At 40.1% G+C, this 20,226-nt stretch overlaps 1 protein-coding gene across 1 annotated transcript in view; it reads left to right on the top strand.

The window, feature by feature from the left end:
- LOC113092292 (protein turtle homolog B-like) overlaps positions 1 to 20,226 on the top strand; it is an 86,465-nt gene that overhangs the window by 64,238 nt on the left and 2,001 nt on the right. The window contains exons 13-19 of the mRNA XM_026257872.1: positions 119 to 294; positions 1,837 to 2,063; positions 2,436 to 2,520; positions 3,530 to 3,691; positions 4,044 to 4,089; positions 14,270 to 15,913; positions 18,724 to 18,851. Of these exons, the coding sequence (XP_026113657.1) occupies positions 119 to 294; positions 1,837 to 2,063; positions 2,436 to 2,520; positions 3,530 to 3,691; positions 4,044 to 4,089; positions 14,270 to 15,913; positions 18,724 to 18,851 (2,468 nt within the window). The remainder of the gene's footprint in view (positions 1 to 118; positions 295 to 1,836; positions 2,064 to 2,435; positions 2,521 to 3,529; positions 3,692 to 4,043; positions 4,090 to 14,269; positions 15,914 to 18,723; positions 18,852 to 20,226) is intronic.

The following is a 20,226-nucleotide window of genomic DNA, read 5'->3' as shown; positions in this document are numbered from 1 at the left end:
ACAGGCAGTGCTCTCATCAGTATCGTGAGCGACATGGCAATCATTATTGGAGCGTATGTGCATGTATGCTTGTGCCGCTCTGAACTCTTTCCATCTGTGCATGTGACTCCTCCTGCAGGGTGAAGAGGGAGCAGTTAGGACCGCATGACTGGCTGTCCATGCCTGTGCCCAGCGGCCAGCACTGGCTCCTGGTGCAAGGCCTGGAGTCTGAGACGGCCTACCAATTCAGCGTCCTGGCCCAGAACAAACTGGGGACGGGCCCGTTCAGCGAGGTCGTCACTGTGAACACACTAGGTTGGCCACCTACATGATACAACTTTCAGTGACAAGATCATCTCTGCCTGACAGAAATGCTGTTATTCCGACTTCTAATGGTTTTAATACATGATCCTAACTATATTACACTATATTATATATTTTGCTTGACCAAGTTGACCAAAAGTGACTGAAAAACAGTATTATTTTAGTATCACTGAGATACTATTACAGTTTTTATTGATATTGTAATAATTTATGGTTTTATTTTTTTTTATTAAATGTTAGGTTAAGTTTTGATAATTTTGTTGTGTTTTTTGTTGTTGTAATTTTTAGTAGTTTTGGTTTTATAAATTTTAGTACATCAAGTTTAACTGAATTAAAATGAGAAATGTTGCCTTGGCGACTAGCTGAAAGAAAAAGTTTTTTATATTTTTTTTATTTAACTTTATTCAGTTAATGTTACATTTAAAATGTCCTTTTTTATTGTAATAACCAAAATGTGTGTGTGTGGTGTGTGTATATATATTTTTTTTTTATTTTAGTTTAATAAATTTAGTTTTAGTTTTAGTTAACTATAATAACCCTGCTGTGAAGACATATTTTTAAAGACAAGTATTGACAGTGCTCCACTTTTCCCACATTTTGTTATGTTAAAGACTTAATAGATTAAAATCATTATTATCTGGTGCATCCTGTTTCCACTGGTCATGCCTTGCTCTCTCATTGGCTGTAGCTTGTCAAGACACTTGGCACACGTGATGTCGAGTCGACAAGCAGGGTTGAGGCTAGTCAGTACCTGGATAGAAGACCTCCTGGGAAAACTAGGTTGCTGATGGAAGAGTTGTTAGTGATGCCAGCAGGGTGTGCTCATCCTGGGGTCTGTGTAGGTCCTAATACCCCAGTATAGTAATAGGGTGTCCAGGCCAAATTGCCACCACCAGCCCTTGTAGCTGGTGTGTGGTGAGCACACTGGTGCCGTTGTCCTATGGCTGTCAGACTGGGGCGAAGGAACACGACCCTAAGCACACAGCCAAGATAACAAAGTAATGGCTATGGAACAACTCTATGAACGTCCTTGAGTGGCCCAGCCAGAGCCCAGACTCGAACCCGATTGAAAATCTCTGAATAGATCTGAAAATCTGATGTTCCCCATCCAACCTGATGGTCCTGTAAAGATGAATGGGAGAAACCGCTCAAAAATAGGTGTACCAAGCTTGTAGCATCATACTCAAAAAGACCTGAGGCATTAATTGGTGCCAAAGGTGCATCAACAACGTATTGAGCAAAGAATAATTATGAACAGTACTGTACATGTGTTGTTGTTTTTGTCATTATGGGGTATTGCTTGTGGGATTTTGAGGAAAATAATGATTTTAATCAATTTTGTATTAATAAGGCTGTAACATAACAAAATGTGGAAAAAGTGAAGTACTGTAAATACTTTCCGGATGCACTTAACATATTTATATATTTAATATATATTGTTTCCACAATATGTTAAGTAGCTCAACACTAATAAGAAAGAAATGGTTTTTCAGCATGTTAAAATGAACCAGTGGTTTACTTTGTTGTCTCTAGTATTTCCTATAAGTACCCCAGAACCACTGGTGCTGCTTACCCCACCACGGTGCCTCACAGCCAACCGGACACAGCAGGGAGTCCTACTCACATGGATCCCTCCAGCCAATCACACGTCGCCAATTGATCACTACATCATGGAGTTCCGTCTCGGGGAGAGGTGGGATGTTCTTGATGATGCAATCCCTGCTGCAGAGACAGAGCTATTGGCTAGAGACCTGGTTCAGGTATGTCTGTGATGGCTATTTCAAAAGACTGACATATGGCTTGTATTGGCATTCCTGCCAGTGAAAAAGTGATTTCTACTACTGTTTCGCTAAAAGAATAATTCACCTAACAATTATGGTTTAGTCATCACTTAGTCACAATCATGTTTATAAGTGTATATTATTTTGGTGAAACAAAAAGCAAAAAGTTGGGAATATCTCCCTCAAGGAGTAGATTTCTCTTTGTGTTTCTAATGTTTTTTTTTTTTGCTTTTTAGTTTAGTTTTTAAATATATTTTTAACATCTAGATGCAAATTCATTTAAATTATTTCAAACTCCTTGCAGCTTTCTAATCTATTAGAACTAAACTTTCATGTCTCATTGTTTTGCAGGAGGCCTGGTATGAGTTCAGAGTGATGGCGGTTATGGAGGACGTTGTCAGTGAACCCAGTAACCTAGTGGGAGTCTCTAGCACAGGTCAGTGCTCTGAGGATTTTTATACTTCGTATGGTTTTTGAAAATGTACTGAAATTTACTCCACATAATATCATGTTATTTAGTGACATTAATGGAAAGAGTTGATTCTGAAATAATGATGGTTTGATGAGACTCTGCTGCCATCTGCTGGATTTAATATGAATTACACAGTTTGTTTGAATCTTTTTGGGGAAATAAAACAAGTCCATATTTAGAAATATTGTATGTATTGTGCTCTTTTTTTCACTCAAGTAACTGTATTAATGTTTCTGTAAAAAATGTTTAATCTCTCAAACCACAGTTTACTGAAATTCCTAACTGAAGAATAAATATTGTCCAAAGACAGTGTTAATTGAAACTTGAAGTTTTTTTAGAAGTCACTCGCTCACCAAGACTGCATTTATTTGATCACCAATTCAGTAAAACAGCAATATTCTGAATTATTATTACAATTTAAAATAATTTATATTTTAATATATTTTTTTAAATTGTACTTTGTTCAGTGATGATAAAGCTAAATGTTTAGCAGTCATTACTCTAGTTTTCAGCATCATGTGATCCTTTAGAAATCTTTCTAATATGCTGATTAGAACTATATTTATTTGAAATAATGTTTTTTTTTTTTTGTGATTAAGATTTATTTTATAATCGTTTCTATTTTATTGACAGTCCTAGTTCTGTTACCACTTTCCAGTTATTGACAGTCACCCTTGAAAGGTTGAATTTAATAAATAGTAGATTAGCTTATGTAATGCAGTCAGAATTCAGTCACTACTTGAAGTCAAAATAAACACAAGGCTGCCATTCAGTCTTTGTTTTCCTTTCTCAAAGCTTCCCACAGTGATTTTGAATGTATTTTGAATGTTTTTATGAATCGAGATAGGTGAGTATTTCATTCTGTTTCAGTCTTTCAAATCTTTCCTTCTGTAAACTAAATCAGCCCACACTAACATTGAAAGAGCTGCTGTGTGTGTGTGTGCTGAATGCGAGCTTGTTTTGTGTCTTTCAGACTACTTTCCGCTGCCTGAGGTGCCAGACGAGGGGCTGGCGCGGCCGGTGGTGGCAGGCATTGTGGCCACCATCTGTTTCCTGGCAGCAGCCATCCTCTTCAGCACGCTAGCAGCCTGCTTCGTCAACAAACAGAGACGGCGTAAGCTCAAGCGGAGACGAGGTCAGTGGTGCCCTCGCGGCCAGAATGTCCTCCTCTTTCTCATCCAACCCCATGCCCTTCACATCTTACCCTACAGATGGACTTGCGACTCAAACAGACTGGTCGTTTTTTTAATGATTTATCTAAGTAGTTCTGGAAAACACGGAGAAACTTTCCATGATGTTTAACTTTCAAGACCTTCCCATAATCTTGTTTCCTTATAGAATGAAGAGGTTAAAATAACAGGCAGTTGCCACAATCACAAAACTGATGATGCAGCGGAATTTCTTTAAATTTTTCAGGATGCTTTTCATCAGGAAATGAGTCTTTTTATGCGTGTCTGAAACCTCTAATCTGGTTTTCTCTTCAACAGACCCCCCTCTGTCTATAACACACTGCAGAAAGAGCATGGAGACTCCGTAAGTAATGTCTTTTAAGACTTTTCCCCCTTCTCCCCTCACACCTCAGTTTATTCAGACAGAAAGTGGAGTGTGCTTCTTAAATCAAGGCATTCGACAGGCACGCCTCCTCGTTTAAAAATCCTGTAAGAAGACCCATTAATTACTGCTCAGTGATAGGCCGGTGATTCATGGATGTAGTCTAGGTTAATTTAATCAAAGAGTTTTTATTTTATTTTACCATAAGTATGGAATTCTAAATAGTTCTCTTGTGTGTTTGCTTTAATTTGCACACTTAAATTTGCATAGATCAATGGCTCTCAACTGTTCTCAAGGTCCCCTATTGTCCACAGCAATATTTAAAGTTTTTTTTTTTTAAAGGTTTAAAACTCAATTATAATTAAAATCACATTTCAGGATTTCGGTTTTAGTGCCTGCATGTTCTTCAGGGTAAATAATGAATTTATCCAGTAAAACATTTTAGAGCTTGGCTTAACTTATGTTAAATTTATATTCAATGCACAAAATGCACATGGTGTTTTATAATCTTATTCATTGTCATGATTTTTCCAGTTCTGAAAATCGCACATTTGGAATTAGGCTTTCTCATACTGTATATCCAGGTTTTCCGGGTTTGTGTGAATCTTGGTCTTTCAAAGGAAACAAAAACTACAAAAACAGTTCACTGCATTTTCAATGGTGCCTTACAGCATTCATTAATAGTATTTGAAGTTTATTTCTATTTTTCTGTAACTGCTTTTTTGTTTTATCACTGTTAATGAGCAATTTGAGATATGAGTGTTTTACTGTGGGATTTATATAATACTCAGTTATTATAGGGAAAAAACGCTGTTCATGTATTACTGCTTGTTAAATTGACTGTGGCGTTCACCTCCTGTCTATGAATGGTCAAGGTTTTGATGATACTTCCTACCCTGGTAAAGAAAGTATTGTAGGTTTGGGTTCAGGTTCATCCTCATTTTTTTCTGCACAGACACCGATTGAGAGTGACCCTGCTGCTTTTGAGTTCCCATGGCAACAATCAGACACTGAAAAGAGAGTATACAACAGTATAAGCACTGTAAATGATATGCAAAATCTGTGCAAAAAAGACTCAAAACAGATAGAGACTGTATGTGAATATTTAAATAGTGGGGGAGGAATTTTTCAGTGAATATTAAATTAAAACTGCTAATAAAAACATTGATATTTAAAGCATTGCAGATTTTTATGAATAGTTGTTTTATGCTTAACATCAAACAGTATTTCATTACCCCCCAACCCATTAAAACCAGCGCTAAACGCCTTTCAAAATTGCGACATGTAGCTTAACCCAGTGTCAAAACTGTATTTTAAAAAGATGATAATCCAGAGTTAATGTAGTATGAAGCAGAGATGACCCCGCTTTTTAAGGTGAACTCTTTAATAACATTGGTTGATAACAACAATATCTGTGGATTCCCTATTGAAAGTGAACTCCACGCTGCATCCTCTAGAGGGCGCCATGGGAACTCTGTAAGTGTGACCGGTGTTGAAGCATGAATGAAATAAGGACAATGAACTTGACAACGGTAGGCGGAAGCCTATGACGTAAGCAAATGAGCGACTGCGGAGAACACATCATCCTCTTTTCTGTCTTCAAGAGACCTTGTGTAGGAAGCACATATGTGTTTGACTCACGAGAGAGAAGGATGGGCTCACTGTAGCATTCGCGGAATTACTCCAGATTTTTGCCAGCGTTTGCACGAGCGTGTTCGCCTCACAGTCTTTTTGAGTTGTTAGGCTCTAGTTTGAGCGACTTCTGCTCTGAGCCTCCTCATCCTCTCAGCCTAGGTGTGATTCTCTCTGTGAGCCTCCCTGATCAGCTTGAGCCAGGTAGCTCCCATCCCTTGCGAGTTGCTATGCCGAAATCACAGTTCCCAGTGCTGATTACGACACCTAGGAGCATGGTTAGTACTCTTAGCTTAGTACTCTAGCTATTGAGTCTTTGGCAGTGAGCTCTGCTTAGACAGAAACTATTAGTATGTAGGCTCTATTGAGAGCTTCACTAACTGTGTCTAGCATTTAGTAGTCGGGTCTCCTCTCATTTTAGAGAGCCGTTATGTTGAGACCGCCACCCTTAAGAGCTCCTCAACCAGGTTGGGTGTTGTTAGGCTTCCTCTCGTTTAAGGGAGTTATCCTGCTGAAGCCTCCACTCCTTATAGCCCCGCTTAGACAGCACTATTGGTTTGTAGGCTCTTTTTCTGTGAGCTTCGCTAACTGTCTTTAGCGCTGAGTCTAGTCAGGTCTCCTCTCGTTCTAGAGGCCTCTATGCTGAGGCCTCCTCTCCTAAGAGCTTCTCTAAGAGGGTTGAGTGCTAGGCTTCCTCTCGTTTAAGAGAGTCTTCCTGCTGAAGCCTTCGGTCTCAGAGCTCCATCATGGGTAGTGATTGAGTTTGTAGGCTCTTTCTTGAGCCTCGCTTACTGCCTTTCCTCTTGTTCTAGATAGTCATTCTGCTGAAGCCACGGCTCCCCAGAGCTCCGCCTAGGCAGTAAGAGAGGGGAAATTGTGTCCTAAAGTTTGACTCCTAAACCTAAGGAGTGGGTTCGAGTCTCGGCAATGCCACAACTGGGTGCTTGGGCAAGGCACCGAACCCCCAACTGCTTCCTGTTAAGGAAGTGTAGGCTCTTCTATTCTGAGCCTCACCAACTGCCTTTGACGCTGAGTGTGGCTAGGTCTCTTCTCATTTTAGAGAGTCGTTCTGCTGAGGCCTCCAGTCTTAAGGGTTCAAACTAGGATTGAGTGTGTAGGTTTCTTCTCATTTAAGAGAGTCATTCTGCTGAAGCCTTCACTCTCCATAGCTCTGCTTGGACAGTTCTTTTGGTAGGTAGGCTCCTCTTCTTTCTGGGAGCCTCTCTAACTGTCTTTAGCGCTGAGTGTAGTCAGGTCTCCTCTCCTTCTAGAGAGTTGTCATGCTGAGGCCTCCACTCTTAATAAGCTTCACAAAGAGAGTTGAGTGTTAGACTTTGTCTCCTTTAGAGAGTCATCCTGCTGAAGCCTTCGCTCTTTAGAGCTCCATCATGGGCAGTGATATGAGTTTGTAGGCTCTTTCTTTGAGCATCGCTTACTGCCTCTGGTGCTGGGTGTAGCAAGGTCTCCTCTCGGTTTAGAGAGTCGTTATACTGAGAACTCCACTCGGAAGAGCTCCCCTGCCAGGGTGAGCATTGTTATGTTTCCTCTCATTCTAGAGAGTCGTTCTGCTGAAGCCTCCGCTTCCCAGAGCTCCGCCTAGGCAGTAAGAGACAGGAAGTTGTGGCCTTATGGTTAGAGAGTCTGACTCCTAACCCTAAGGTGTGGGTTCGAGTTTTGGCAATGCTTCGACTGGGTGCTTGAGCAAGGCACCGAACCCCCAACTGCTCCCGTTAAGGAAGTGTTGGCTCTTCTTTTCTGAGCCTCACTAACTGCCTTTGACGCTGAGTGTAGCCAGGTTTCCTCTCATTTCGAGAGTCATTCTGCTGAAGCCTCCACTCTCCATAGCTCCGCTTGGACAGTACTGTTGGTAGGTACGCTCCTCTTTTGGGAGTCTCGCTAACTGTCTTTAGCGCTGAGTCTAGTCACGTCTCCTCTCATTCTAGAGAGTCGTCATGCTGAGGCCTACACTCTTAAGAGCTTCTCTAAGAGGGTTGAGTGCTAGGCTTCCTTTAAGAGAGATTTCCTGCTGAAGCCTTCGGTCTCAGAGCTCTGTCATGGGTAGTGATTGAGTTTGTAGGCTTTTTCTTGAGCCTCGCTTACTGCCTCTGGCGCTGAGTGTAGCCAGGTCTCCTCTCGCTTTAGAGAGTCATTTTGCTGAGACCTCCACTTTTAAGAGCTCCCCTGCCAGGGTTGACTGTTGTTAGGTTTCCTCTCATTTTAGAGAGTTGTTCTGCTGAAGCCTCCACTCCCCAGAGCTCCGTCTAGGCAGTATAAGGAGTGTAGGCTCTTTTTTGAGCCTCGCTAACTGTCTTCAGCACTGAGTGTTGTCAGGCCTCCTCTCACTCTAGAGAGTCGTTATGCTGAGGCCTCCACTCTTAAGAGCTCAAACTAGGACTGATTGTGTAGATTTTCTCTCATTTAAGACAGTCATTCTGCTGAAGCCTCCGCTCTCCATAGCCCCGCTAAGACAGTACTATTGGTATGTAGGCTCCTTGTTTTGTGAGCCTCGCTATCTGTCTTTAGTGCTGAGTGCAGCCAGGTCTCCTCTCGTTTTAGAGAGTCATTATACTGAGACCTCCACTCTTAAGGGCTCCCTACCTGGGTTGAGCTTTGGCATCATGCCTGTGTCTTCTCGGACAAAAAAGAGGATAATGTTTTCTACAGATGCTCTTTTATATCCGCAGTTTCTACCATGGTAAATGTGCATGCTGTGTTGTCTCTACTTCCAAGAATGCGTGTAACAATACTTTCATATTTTTATTTTGCATTTACCATGGTATAGTAACACACATCTGAAGAACAGGGGGTTTCTTCTCTCCGGTACTATACTATAGTATACCACTCTAACAAACTTTACTCATCTTAACTTACATTTTACACTAACTCTGTTGTTTGTCTTTCTTCCCATTGCTAATAACAGTGGACATCAGTGATTAGTATTTTCTTATTTATACATTTTAGTAGTATTTATTCATATTATTTCTTCATAATTAAATATATAAAGTATTATCCTATCACACTATTCAATACTGCTTTAAACAAACAGGAAGCTATTTTACTTGATACATCGGCTGATGCCCTCTAATGCTTGAGAAACACAAACTATGAGATTTAACTGACTAGAGAGCATTTAACGGTGTTTATAGTACTTGACCCTCCTACGTGCATCTTTCAGTAATCTAAAGCTAAGTAGGTTTACTCCAGTATGATGTCAGTCATACACTCCATCGTTGTGACATTTAAAAACATGCAGTTATTGCAGTTCACTTAATTTTATGATATGCTGGGATATGGCATCTCTTTGTGGCAGTGCTTTAGTATGAATTTATTCTGTTTTAACCAGTAATGTAACTGCTTTTATCTGCCGTATTGTTATGGCATCAAGTATTCATTTTTCACAAAATATACTTTGTGTTATTGTACTTCTTTTTACATAGGCTTGTGCTTTGCAAAATCATACAGTGGAGGCAAACGCATTAAAAATCTGTTATTCAGTCTGAACAAAGAAAGAAAGAGAGTCATTTTAAAAATAACTGTTACATTTGGGGGAATTTAGAAAATATAAAATGAAGAAATGTTAATGTAAAATGAGTGAGAAATGCTTGACATTCTGCACTATTCCAATGTCACTGTTTAGCATAAATAAGCAAATTTCAGCCAGTATTGCTTCCACTGAAGCCCAAGATGGTCTTTGGAGCATTATCATCACAACTTTTTCATGCAACTCTGTTGAGTGCTGTTGTCATTAAACCTAAAGACTTAAAAAAAAAAAAAAAAACACCTTGTGCCGATAATAATTTGCACATCAAAAGTATATATATTTCTTTACATCTAAGTTGGGAATATAATAAAAAATATATATATACTGACCTGAAGCATTTAGTCTCAGATCTTTGCACTCCACTGCATATCAGCTGTTTTTTCCAGGAATCTCTGAATGTCTGTTGGTGTATCAGAACAAGGAGACTGCATGGATCCAAGCTGGCCTTGACATCCCTGCATGCATAGGCCCTAAAATGTGTGAAAGATTTAGACGAACTTAAGGCGAACTGTGTCATTTAGTAAATGAACAATCCAGTGCCCTTAATCATCATAGTTTCTTATGTCCTCAAGATCTCCCTTTATCTTTCCTTCACTTTTATCTTTCCATGTCACAGTTGTTTTTGCTTTCTTTCTGCTATGTTGGTATATAAAGCAGCCTCGTTAATGGCCAACATGACCCCTCCCCTCCCCATACCTCCCATCTCTATTGTGTTTCCTGCCGCAGGAGTCCTCTTACCCCTCTGCCTGGCATAGAACCCTACTGGGAAGGGCAGGAAAGGAGCAGCTGCAGGCCTCCATCCTCCAGTCCTCTGTGAGTGCCTGCACCTTGTTCAGCAGTGTGCACTGCCTTATGTCGCATGCGTCCCATGTGCGCTGCTGGCCACGGTTGTTTTGGCAGGCTGTGAACCCATGTGCTATACACACAGGAGACTCAAATCTTAAGAATATGCCACCTTTTGGCACCACACATTTATGGTTAGCACCTCGAAATTAAAGGCACTTTCTGTTTTTTTTTTTTACTTAATTTCTCTTTTAGCCTATGTTAATACTTGTATACTTCTAATGGAAGCAGGAAAGTGTGCCAGAGGGTTACACATCAGAAATGTAAAGCTTGTATCATTTTTAAGCCCCTACAATAATTTAAGTTAAAACTAATTTTTGTTTGAAGTTATCTTTATTTTGAGGTGGCAGTATTTCTCTTGGTGGTGTAATTGGTTATGTACTACACAAATAATTCCTCTTATCAGGGTTTGCAACGGTTAACTAATATAGAAATACTAGGGATAGTTACATAAAAAAAACTTCACACAGCTCAAAAATGGAAAAGTTTCATCCACTATAATATGCACTACATGAAGCTTTTTGCTTATTAGTCTTCCATTATAAGTGTATTTACCCGCGTTCCATTTCTAAATTAGGGACTTAGAACTGTTGGTGGAAACTGACAGCATACCAAACTACAGTCAACTTTAGGTTATAAATAACCTAGTGCAAACCTTTAATATGTTAGTTTTAACGTGACCTGCAGAGGGCGACACAGATCATTTAATTGGATTATAATAAGGCAGCACAATAAGAGCGGTGGAATCCTCTTCACTGAACTGGGTCAAATTAGTCATGAACGCTTTTCATAACACCACATTTATGCAGAATTAAGTAAGCAAGCAGACTTCAAATAATTTTAGCCTTTTAATGAAATTTCTGTCATATTTCACACAATCATCCCTGAATCAAATTTAATACAGCTCTCTGAACTCTCATCAAGTCACCCATTACATGGCTGGCCCTACGCTTTGAGATGAATCCGAGGTGTGTGAGATGAGAGTGTGGATGTGAGTTTTGATGCTTTTGTGATGCATTCACATCTTTTAGTTAAGCCTCCTCAGTTTGCTTTCAGTTCTTCTTAGCGTTATTCTCTCTCCCAAATGGGTATCTGGGTGATCTGCTACTTTTCCTCCATCTGCCAAATGTTTTTTTTTTCCTCAACAGGTCCACATTTTCAAAAGTAGCATATCTATCTATCTATCTATCTATCTATCTATCTATCTATCTATCTATCTATCTATCTATCTACCTACATGTCTGTTTATCTGTGTCATGCATTTATAATGTATATGGTAAACACACTTATATAATTGTGTATAATCTATTTCATAGCTTCAGTTTTATAACAATATTAAAATATTTTTACTTCCTGTATTCTAGATAATGCATTGCATGTGAACTTTTCTGCTACCACACATTTAAAGCAGTTTAAATAACATTGCACACATTAAGCCCACGGGCTGCCGAGGGCTGGCCTGCACTCTCTTTCATGTGTCTTAATCACCCCCATAATGTTTGTTTCAGATTTCTCCCTCGCAAGCACCTGAACCACTGCCTGTATTTCACCAACACACCCTTGCACACCAGAGGTTAATGTGCAGCAGTTGGTGTTCCTGCGTTCAGATTGCTTTTTGTTACAGTATTGTTTTGTTAGTAGATTTAACTTATATAAATGATAAAAATTGCACAGTCCTGGCATATTGTGAAGCTTATGCACTTTGTGTTGTTATTTGTAATTGCTTTTACAGTAAATGGTAATAGTAGTTTGAGCTTTTAATGAGATATCCTGTGCCAAAAAATGCATTAACTGTGGTACTATATTGTCTGACAATCATTCTTAAATGTTCAGCTCAGTTATTCCAGGAAGATTTTGAATTGTGTGACCTAAAATAGCAACATGTTTGTATGCATTTTTCATTTGCCATAGAATCTTGGTTTGAAGGTTGTTTTAAGTTATTATAAAGTTTAGGAGAAATTAGCATGGAAGGATAAGTACAGTCAGAAAAGGTTTATTTTGGTGGCCTCTTTGGTGGTCTGATACCATCTTTGTGTCGGCAATCCTGAGGTCATTATCTTTCATCACAACATTTAGTAGGAAAACAACTTGAAATGATCAGCTGATAATGATAATTAAACCTAAAACCCACACAAAATCTTTGATGTTCTATCATTGTTTTTATCCAACTTGCAAAATGAAAGCACAGCCTTGTTGACAAGCAAATCAATATCCGATCAAACCGTCTGTGCATTTAGTTTTCTTTTCATTCTCTTAACGTATTCTGTGTTCTATATTATGCCTCTAAACATTTGTTCGAGCAATGGTGGGGACTTTCTTTTGCTGAAGAGTGTGTATTGTGTGTTCCCTCTCCTTGGCTGGGGAAAAGCCTGCTTTATGGTGCACTGTATTGTTGCTTGGAGCAGGCATAACGTCATTGCACCTGAGTGGTAGTCATCAATAGGCAGTTGCCATGGAAACCAAGCTCCATCACCGCAGCCATTACAAGCGAAAGTGTGCATGGTGTTATGATTCAGCAAAAACAAAGCTTCAGCCATTACATGTATATTTGTTACTGAATAAAGTATCATGGCTCCAACATTTTCAGATTTTCTCTCTTCTTTTCTGGATTATGCTTGTTATTTCTCGTTGTTTTGTCACATAAATACTCTCAGTTGGATATCTTGGAAAATGTCACCATCTATGATTAATGAGGACCCTCATTGTGATGTCTACCATTCACACACTTAACACATTTCATGAGAAAACAAAAAACTTAAGTAGTTATGGCATTCAAATAGTGGTGACTGGAGAGTAAAAGGCCTTAACAAGGATGAGTTATGACAAGATATTTCCAGAAAAAAAGAGTGAAAATTACAACCAACAATCAGACTTATTGTAATCATATGAAATCATCTCTTAGATTTCAGGGTGCTACTTTATGCAGCCTAAAATAATTGTGTAATTATTCTCAAGACCTGTGACCTAGATATTTTCAATCTGATTTAAAGATTACTGATCGTTTTTAATATGTAAAGTAACATAAAGATGCCTAAAAAGCAAGTAATCTAAATAATAGTTTACTTTTAGCTCACATGATTATGACCTTAAAGTAAACAAACCACTTAAGCAATCATTCTGGGTAATGCTTAAAAAGCAGAAAGTTGCAATTTTATCTTAAGAAATTACGGAGTCCCGCACATGACATTCAAGAAAAAATAAATAAATTGTGTGCATGATTTACTAATTCTTTCCCTTGATGCACTAAACATGCACTGGATTTACTAATTCTTTCCCTTGATGCACTAAACGTGCACTGGATTTACTAATTATTTTCCTTGATGTACCAAACGTGCATACGATTTACTAATTCATTCCCTTGATGTACTAAAACGTGCGCACAATTTGTGTACACGATTTAGCAAATCGAGGGAATGAATTAGTAAATTGTGTGGGCAAAATATAAATCGAGGGAATGAAATAGTAAATTGTGTGCACGATTTAGCCTACTTTTTTCCTGCATACCATGTGTGGGGCTCTGTAAGAAATGTTTCAAGCATGTCAAAAAAATTTCAGAAAACTGTTAACTGACTTATTAACAATGATAGCAATCATTTCAAGTAAATAAGCAAGTTTCAGTTGCTGACATGTATATATACTGTTGGATTTTATAGCTTACGTCATGCTGACTTTACCTGTCACTTCAAGAGTTTTGGGTGTGATAGGATACTTTGAGGTACCTTGTGTGCAAGACTGTCAGAAAATCTTTCACATTGTGTATTGGTTTATTGTGGTGTGTTATAAGTATTTCTCACTTCAACAAATGCAAGCATTTAGATGAGTGACAAATATTGTCTAAGACATATTTTCAATTATAGGTCTCTGCAGAAAAGTAATGGGAGTTACCAGATAAGGGTGTTTTTACACCATGATACCTGACTGGTTGACGTTAAATGACGTTAGGTTTATGGGTGGGGTTAGGTAAGGGGGGTCATTTAGATTGCATGATTTAGAAACACCAAGCAGTTTGAAAACACGCACAAGGTGATAAACGCCCACTTTTGCTCTGCAGGGACCTAAGTCTCCATATTTTAACTTGAAACTACTATGACCATTACATAATTCATTATTAATTATTGTTTTCTTTTTTCTTTCCCATTTTTATAGATCATCTTCTGGAAAGGTTAGTCCAGAAAGTGTCCGCTCCATTGGACCTCCTTCAGAGTCCTCAGACGATGGTTTACGAGCTAAGAAGTTTCCTCAAAGTCCTGCCAAGGAGAAGGAGCTGTCTTTATACATGAAGACCAAGAGAGCAATAATTAGCAAGAAATTTAGCATCTCTAAGCATGAGGCAGAGGCTACCACCCCAATTGAATTGATCAGTCGTGGCCCAGATGGGCGCTTTGTCATGGAACCCACAGATGTGGAAACCCCAGTTAAGGCACGGCGCATTGAGGGCTTCCCCTTCGTTGAGGAGTCCGACCTTTACCCTGAATTTCGACAGTCAGATGAGGAGAATGATGATCCGGGGCCCATGCCGCCTATGATGGCTACCCTCAGACCCCATCAGATCTCCCCCATTTCTTCTAGCCAGGAGTCTTACTTGCAGCCCCCAGCCTACAGTCCCCGCTTCCAAAGGCCCATGGAAGGCATGACTATCATGGAGACCAGTCGACTCCAGGCTACAGGGCAGATTCGTGGTGCTCCTCACTTTCGAGCCTTTTCCCATGGCCAGTTCTACAGCTACTTAGGAAGTCCAGGGGAACCAGAGCCTCCACCTCCTTTCTACATGCCTGACACCAGCCCTCTCAGCTCAGTAATGTCTTCTCCTCCTTACCACCTGGAGGGACCTTTTGGTCATCCCACCATCCCAGAGGAAATCGGTGAGGGAGAGATTCAGCATTATGCAGTCTCTGGCTACACCCTTCCCCTGGCGCACCCCTCAACCTCACGCTCTCCAGATATCTGGCAGCGGCCTGATTTTACCTTTGCCACAATTGAGGGTCCTCACTTTATTTTTCCACCCCCACACCCTTTGCATCTTCATCCGGAACCTCCCCTTCCTCCCCCTCTTGTTCTTCCTCCTAGTGCCCTCCATCCCTCCACCCTTCAATTATCTCCTTACCCTGGTATCCTGCAGCTACAGGCCCCAAAAAGCCGCCCCGGCAAGTCTCCCAGCAAGGTCAAGCCTCAGGGCCTTCCAGCCAAGCGTTTACCTATGCAAGAGGCACAGAGTTTAGGGCAGCTAAGACACACAAACCACGGTATGGGTGTACCAGTATTGCCTTACCCTGACCCAGTGTCTCACATGGTTGGCCCAAGCTCCTTCAGAAGCCTGGATACTCGATGGTACGAGCTTACACCCAGGCTTAGCCCAAGGCAGCCCCGCAGGATGGAACCCAGCATGGTAGTTCTCCAGCCATCCCGCCTCTCACCTCTAACACAGAGTCCTATTAGCTCTCATGAAGGCTCACCGGAGATTGTAGTACGCCCCAGGCCCCGTCCCAGTGTCATCCAACCCCAGATCCCTCCTGATATGTCTGAGATCACCCTTCAACCTCCTTCTTCAGCTAGCTTCTCTAGAAGGTCCACCCCCTCCTCCTCTCCTGCTCAAGGCCAAGGCAGCCGAAGGGCAAGTCCCAGCTATCGATCCCATATGGCATTTGCAACCTCAGCAGCAAGCTATCCGTCACAGTCCCCTTCACCTCCTGTAGAAAGCAGCAACATTTTTGGGCAGATGCCAACTCAGAGGAGGACTGAGGAGGAGATCCTTCCATCAGAACCTTCTCCACCCCAGTTATCAGCTTCAGGGTAGGTGCACTAGGCCTGCAGTGTGTGGACTGATAAACCATTTACCATCTGGCTTAAGTGTAACATCTAGGATCCTTCAGGGGTCTCAGTGCAGAAATAACCACACTTTTGATTTTGGTATAACGCTACAGTTTGCACACATGGGCAAAATTATGTTTGCTGCTTGCCTAAAGCTGGTTTTAGTAATGTTAGAACTCATGCTTTCATAGAAACACTGCCCCAGATGCCTTGAATTATTCAAAACCATTCAAAACCATTTTCTACATAGACAAGTAGTGTTACAATTTTCTATGCCACTAATTCTGCTTTTCATGTCAGACATCCGATTTCATTCATAAGGTCTGTGAAGCACTTTAAAGCTCTTGTCTCAGATCAAAAGTGAGCGACATTAACCAAATGTGGTTGAGGGGGTAACAGATTCAAATCAAGTCAAGATGGATTATTTGCTTCACAGACGTGGTGACAGACCTTTTAGGGCTACGTTTCTGGAGAAATTTTAAGTTGTTTTAAAATGCAATAACGAAGCCCCTAAAAAGCCTGGAATCAGAGGCACACCACCACAGGATCTCAGCCTTTCATTCACTGTCATGCGTTACCCTGCTTTTCACCCAACAGGAGGAACCCCACATGTACAATAAAATTGACCAATCCCAGCTCAAAATGAAGCCCACTGTTTTGACTAACTCCAGGCTTTTTAGGCGACTCTCAGAGTGTATGGTTGGTGTGTCCAGCGCAACAGGCACAGGGCTCTTCTCCTCTTCCAAAGTTCAACACTTCCCCCTCTCTCCTGCCTCCTGTCACCCAGGTCACCCCAGGTCTGACTGCCAGGGGAGGCTTGTTGGGCGAATTGTGTTGCAGGGACTGTCTGCTCTCATCTGTTGAAATGTCGCCATCATCTTAAATAGGGCATTTGGTCATTCTTGATGACTCCTCGAGTCTTACCTGCTTTGTTTTTGATTGATCTCAGCTATCTGGGCAGCGTTGTTGTGACCAGGTCTTCTACACCGCAATAGGTAAGGGTTGGATCCATGTCTGAAAGAGGGGGGGGCAGCAGGTGGGGCTTTTATTCACCTCGTCCTTTAAATGGGAATACAAGTCTTTGGGTCTTGCTTTCCTTTCGTTTATAACCAAGTTTACAGCTTTTTTTTTAAATACTTGTTTTCAGATAGCCACATATTTTAGTTCTGCAGTCTTGAATCCCATATGCATTCTGGTCTTAGTATGCATATGTACGTTTCCCAGTGATTGATTAGGAAACCCAGCACATTTCATTTAATTAACAACACAACCTCATGCTTGAGACGCAATAAAAATAAAAACAGAGCTTTAATATTGATTTTATGAGAATTTCTCCTTCTGAAATATGGTTAATATTAAATGACAACACAAACACTACTTGGAGTAGCTAGGAATTTAAACTCAACCTGGAAAAAGTAGACCATTCATTAGGGACCGTCTCAAGCAGGAGTTGCATGTAATACTTCATTTTAGGTATTGGTGCTTTATATTGCTTGAAAGTAGTTCAAGTGATTTAAAAACCACAAGCCTTCTACAGACACCTTGTATTATAAAATGCAAAAAAAAAAAAAACTTTATCACTTGTTTTGTGTAAGTTTGGACTGCAGAACACATTTCACAATCATGTAAAGCAAGTTTTCTTCCAAAACAGTTTCTGCACTTCCTTTACGATGGGGAAAGTACTATTGGCACCAGAAAATGGACCTTTTTAAGTTGTGGCTTTCACTTAATGAAGTGCTTTTCCAGAGTATTCCCCTTTAAAGTTCTGTTCCATGTGCAAATTGCCATGCATGCCATTGCTAAATATTGCTGTTCAGTTGAAAAACAAACAAATATCTGATTAAATTCTTGTTACATTTGTTGTCCAAGTGCTTTGTTTTATTTTTCATTATGTGACTGTTCCCAAGTAGCCATTATCCCCTCCCGCCATCTCTCCCCCTGTCAGCATGGTGAAGCCCATTTGTAGACAGTATTCATGTCTATGAGCACATTTCTGACAATGCTTTGTTGCTGAGCTGTGATTTTCCCCCCTCTACTAATGGCCTTTAATTTCTCTCGGCAGCCTCAGCAGAAGGACGTCCCTTCTATAATACTATTTCTGTTATTTTATTGTGCCTAGTGAGAGCTGTGAGTGTGTGTGTGTGTGAGAGAGAGAGTACTGTATGTGTGTGTGTGAGGCAGAGTATGCAGGCTGCCGGTTTAAGTGCCTCCATTCTGTATTTGGATGGGAAGACTGTACATACAAACTTAAATGTCTGCCATGGATCGATAGTTTCTATATGTAAATGTTTTTATAAGAAATAAAAAAATAGTACTTTACCATTACAGTTTTATTGTATTATGTATTTAAGTATGCTCAGCCATTGTAATTACCCCGATCTATGTCAGGATTTCTCTCTAAACCGTTACATAATGTTGGCATATTGATGTAATGTACACATTTAAAAAATAAAAAATAAAAATTAATTTCTTAATGATGAATAAAATATTTACATTTTATATATATATTTATAAATGTAATTCTGGGCAGGAAATTCCTGAAAATCTTTGATTATACCTCTCTTTACACTCAAATAAATGTTTTGCATCATACTTATCATGATAAACTGGACCATGCCTGGGTCAGATCATTTGAGTGCAAGAGATTCATGGGTAATCTGAGTTGCCTATAGCAAAAGTAACTTAATCAAACTCCATGTGATCACTACTATTAACAGTTTAACACACATGGCGAGCCACCGCACTACCCTTCCCATGTGTGATGGCTTTTCCTCTCTTTGCTTCCTGCACAGAAAACGTCGAGGTGCACCAAGTGGCTCTGCAGGGTCTGAGAGGATAGAAGTGCTGCGATATCAACGAGTGAAAACAGCCAAGAAAGTCAGCATTAACAATAACAACTCCAAGACCAGACAAAAGATGGGTGAGAAACAAGTCACAAGCTACTTTAGTTTGTATACTATATGGATGCTGTACAAAATTTAGCCTGATAGCACTAAAAGCAGACATCCCACCCACCCTCCATGCAATCGCCGTCCAAAGCCACGCCCCCTGAACGCATTTATGCACACAGACCTGAATACTAGAGACAACATTACTACAATAGGCTTCATCAGCGGTTCCCAATTCCAGCCCATGTTCCCAAGTGAAGTAAACCCCTGCTCAGGGAGTAGAAAGCAATGCACCCGGGGATTTTATCGATAGGGATTTTATCGATCAGAACACAGTTCATTCACGCACAATAGCTCACTTCTAACGAGTTGGTTATCTGAATCGGGTGTGTTAACTAAGTGAGATGTGCAAAATATGTGCGAGAGGAGCGAGCGATTTGATAGGACGTACATTTCATTGTCCTACGCCTCCCACAGAATATATAAATACAGATAAATATATTAAGACCACTTAACATAATGATTGCTGTCGGGATGTGAAGAGACTTTCAACCAGCATAACACAAATGTTTCTGAAGACAATCACCTATTGCACCTTTAAGAGCGAGCATTTTCTATTAAGGGAAAATTAGCATTTTCCTCATGGGTCATTTAAAATAAGATGCAATTTATGTTTGTAGGGCACTGATGTGTGAGAAGATGGTGTTAAGAGAGACTCTTTATAACAGAGGTTCTCCACATTGAAGTGCTCTCAGTGCTTCCTTTAACACTATAAAACCTTTTCCTAGAATACCTTTGGTCACTGGCACTGTACTGATATGCTCACATTATAACATTTCATTATCACTTATTGTGTAGTGTGCAAGATGTAAGAAATAAGAGCTTATAATTCACAAAAAGTTGATTTTCCTTGATTTTTGCAGTGGTTTTCAAATGGTTCCACTTCAGAAACCCAGATTTTACATTGTTACCCATTAGCAACCCAGTTAACACAGCAGTAAAATTGTGTCACTTACAAAAAAAGAAAAGAAAAGTCATTTTAAATAATAATACAACATAAAATACATTTCATGTTCCTGGCACGCAACAAATGTTTATTGTAACTTAAAGGGTGAGTTTACCCAAAAATAAAAATTAGCCTATAAATTACTCATCCTCAAGTCATTCTAGGTGTATAGGACTTTCTTCTTTCAGACGAATGCAATTGGATATATATTTAACTTGTGTTTGATCTTTCAAGCTATTTAATGGAACTCAGAAGGACTTTGTTCACCCGCCGGAGCCATGTGAGACACTTTTTATTATGAATGGGTGCTTTTTATTTAACTTATTTTGGACTGATGCACTGCAACACTTGCTGAATGCCATGAAACAGTTTGAAAGATCAATGAGAATTTTTATATTGTT

The sequence above is a fragment of the Carassius auratus genome, unplaced genomic scaffold, assembly GCF_003368295.1.
Source record: "Carassius auratus strain Wakin unplaced genomic scaffold, ASM336829v1 scaf_tig00214548, whole genome shotgun sequence".
Taxonomy (NCBI): domain Eukaryota; kingdom Metazoa; phylum Chordata; class Actinopteri; order Cypriniformes; family Cyprinidae; genus Carassius; species Carassius auratus.
The sequence above is the reverse complement of the archived record's forward strand: the minus strand, read 5'-3'. Positions and strand labels throughout refer to the sequence as shown.